Source organism: Gavialis gangeticus, unplaced genomic scaffold, assembly GCF_001723915.1.
Source record: "Gavialis gangeticus isolate Ggan-Ray unplaced genomic scaffold, GavGan_comp1, whole genome shotgun sequence".
In the NCBI taxonomy this organism is placed as follows: domain Eukaryota; kingdom Metazoa; phylum Chordata; order Crocodylia; family Gavialidae; genus Gavialis; species Gavialis gangeticus.
This window is the reverse complement of record NW_017729007.1, coordinates 956,774-959,437: the sequence shown is the minus strand read 5'-3', so window position 1 is coordinate 959,437 and position 2,664 is coordinate 956,774. Positions and strand designations below refer to the sequence as shown.

The 2,664-nt window shown below is 42.9% G+C and overlaps 1 protein-coding gene across 2 annotated transcripts in view; it reads right to left on the bottom strand.

Moving 5' to 3' along the window:
* Nucleotides 1-477, bottom strand: part of EPB41L4B (erythrocyte membrane protein band 4.1 like 4B) — a 236,630-nt gene extending 236,153 nt beyond the window's left edge. For both annotated transcript variants that reach the window (XM_019509253.1, XM_019509255.1), the window contains exon 1: nucleotides 375-477. In XM_019509253.1, coding sequence (XP_019364798.1) covers nucleotides 375-395 — 21 coding nt within the window. In that variant the 5' untranslated portion in view covers nucleotides 396-477. The remainder of the gene's footprint in view (nucleotides 1-374) is intronic.
* Nucleotides 478-2,664: the final 2,187 nt, after the last annotated feature.

The window sequence follows — 2,664 nt, the reverse complement described above, 5'->3', positions numbered from 1 at the left end:
ATCAACTGCTTAAGAGCAATACTGAGAGCAGGGTAGCTGTTACAAGAGGCCCTGGTGTACTGGGAGACCAAGATTGTTGTAAAGGCATTTTTAATACTATAGGCCTGCCAAACAGTAAGCATCTTCCCCCTTCCATCCTCCCCTGCCCCACCCCACATACAGAAGCAGTGCTTCATTGGTCATTTTTATGACTAAATACATATAGTCAAGTGAATATGTGAAATGGCATGTGCCACTTTTTCAAGAACCTGACATTTAGTGCAGGAATTGCCAACCAACAGCCAACTAATTTTCATTATACAATTAATTTCTCAATTCCTCTACAGACTTTCATCCATTATAAATAATTATAAACATAAAAAAGTTATACATACTGTAACCTGGGAGGCATCCATGAACTGTAGGCCAAAGTAATCTGTTTCCACAAGGTCCAAGTGATATACAATTTGGTCAAACAAATCCTGCCCTTTGGCATTTTTCTGTAATAAAAAAGATTTTTTATTAAAGTAAGATTTTTTTTTGCATGATTCATTTTAAAAGCTGCCAGCATAACAAACTGTTTAGATGTTAAAGAATTATGTTGAAAGGGGTTTTGTTTCCTTCAATTAGTAAGATATTTTTAGGTGCTTATCTGCATCAAATTTGACAAATCAAAGTAGATAATAAATTTACTGTTTTAAATTTAATATCACATTTTTCTCCCAATTTAACTCTAAAAAATGTTCTACAATTCAACCTAGAGTAAGAAATGAGGAATATTACTGCCATTTTTCTACAATAAAAGAGCCAATGTTTTAAACCCCAGGATACTGAATTCTCCATTACATGTCTGCTCGAGTCATTGTCTAAAGTCTGTTGGCAACTGCCTGATGTCAACTATAATCAATGCACTGCCACGCCACCATTCAAGTTGCAAAATAAATTTTAGACAACTTGACTAGTTAAGAATACTGTGAGCAAAGGTACTGGCATTTGATAGAGTCTTTAAATAATGTTGCTAATTGCTGAACAGCAGTTACAGCCCTTGCACATAAAGAAGCCAACCTCTTACTAATTTGGCACCCTGCTCAGCCTGTGGGGGTATGGAAACTGAACTTCTCTTGGCTAGAGACACTAGTTAGGAAGTTTGCCCTAACCCTACAGCAGTGCTTCTCAACCTTTGTGGACTCAAGGTACCATAAATTTTTGTGAATAGAGCAGCACCCAATTTCAAAAGCTAATGCATATAGTTCAGTGCTGACATCCTTGCAGAGGGGCTGGGCAGTGAGAGTGGAGGAATGCTCAGGCTGGGACAAGCCTGAGCCTGTGCTTATCTCATCACCTCCCAGCTCATCATCTTTCAAAGGATCTGGCAGCACCAGGTGTCTTGGTTCCATGGTTGAGCATCAGTGCCCTAGGTGTGCCTGCATGCTTGTATACTTGTTCAGTGACTAACACAAGAACTTTAGTCCCTTGTACTGTTAAAGTCCAAGCAGGGCAAGAAAAAATAAATCTTAGTTAGAGGTGTTGGGAATAGTAGGACAAAAACAAAAACAAGCAAAACACACCAATTTGAAATGCCAGATAGTTAAGAGCTTATTTTAAAAATTCTTTTGGAAAGAGTTTTATTACAAAAACAAACAAACAAACCAAACCAAACAACACATAATTGAGTATGATTCTTCAGTTGAAGCCTCATTTGATTTTGGAGTAAGGGGGAAGTACTGTAAGTATAATCTAGTTGATTTCAAAATACAAAGCATTCATGTATTTCTGTACCCAAAATGGCTCGTTTTTGCATTTAAATTACTGCAAGAGATTTTCATGAACAAAACTGTAAGAGTATCCATCTCTCTATGTGTGTGTGTTTTAGCAAATCTTCATTAGTATGTCTATTAGTATTACTCTGTAAATCTACAAAGGGAACCATCATCCAGGTTAGCAGTTCCCAATCTAGTTTCCATGGTAACGCTACTTTTTAACTTGTGATCATCTTCTGGGTCAGGCCCCATGAACATCTGTAGGGCCTGTAACCCTACTTGCTAAGTGCTGTAAACCAGTGTTTCTCACCCTGTGGGTCGCAAAAATATTTTGAAGGGTCACAAGCTGTGGCAGGGCAGAGGGGCAGCAAGAGAGGGAAGGAAGTAGGAGAGAGCTGTATGGCTGGGCTGGTGGAACCAGGGCCAGTGCCCATGCTCACAGGGGAAGGGGGGGTGGGAGACACTACTCGGGAGGCAGGTGGGGCCATGACCAGGCTGCCTAGCATGGCATAGCAGCCTTGGCCCAGGGCAGGGAGGCTGCCACAGGCCTCTCTTCCTCTTCCCTCCGGCCCATGCTGGGGCCGGACTCACTCTGCTGCTGCCTGCATGAGCCCGAGTCACGGCAACCACCACGCTCTGGCCCAAGCAGGACGGCAGCAGCTGGAAGCCTCCTCCAGCCGGGCTGGGGGGCAGCAGAGGGGCTGTGGGTCAGGCACCAGCAGGGCCAGGAGGGCGTGAGCTGGGACAGGCCATGGATCTTTACCATTGGGTCCTGGTGGGAAAATGGTTGAGAAACACTGCTGTAAACCACTAGTTTGGAAACTGCTGATCTAGGTCCTTTTCACTGGTTAAGAACAGACATTTTTCCAAATGGATGAACATGCAGGTACACACACTCCCTTCCCCTCTACGCACCCTCCCCTCC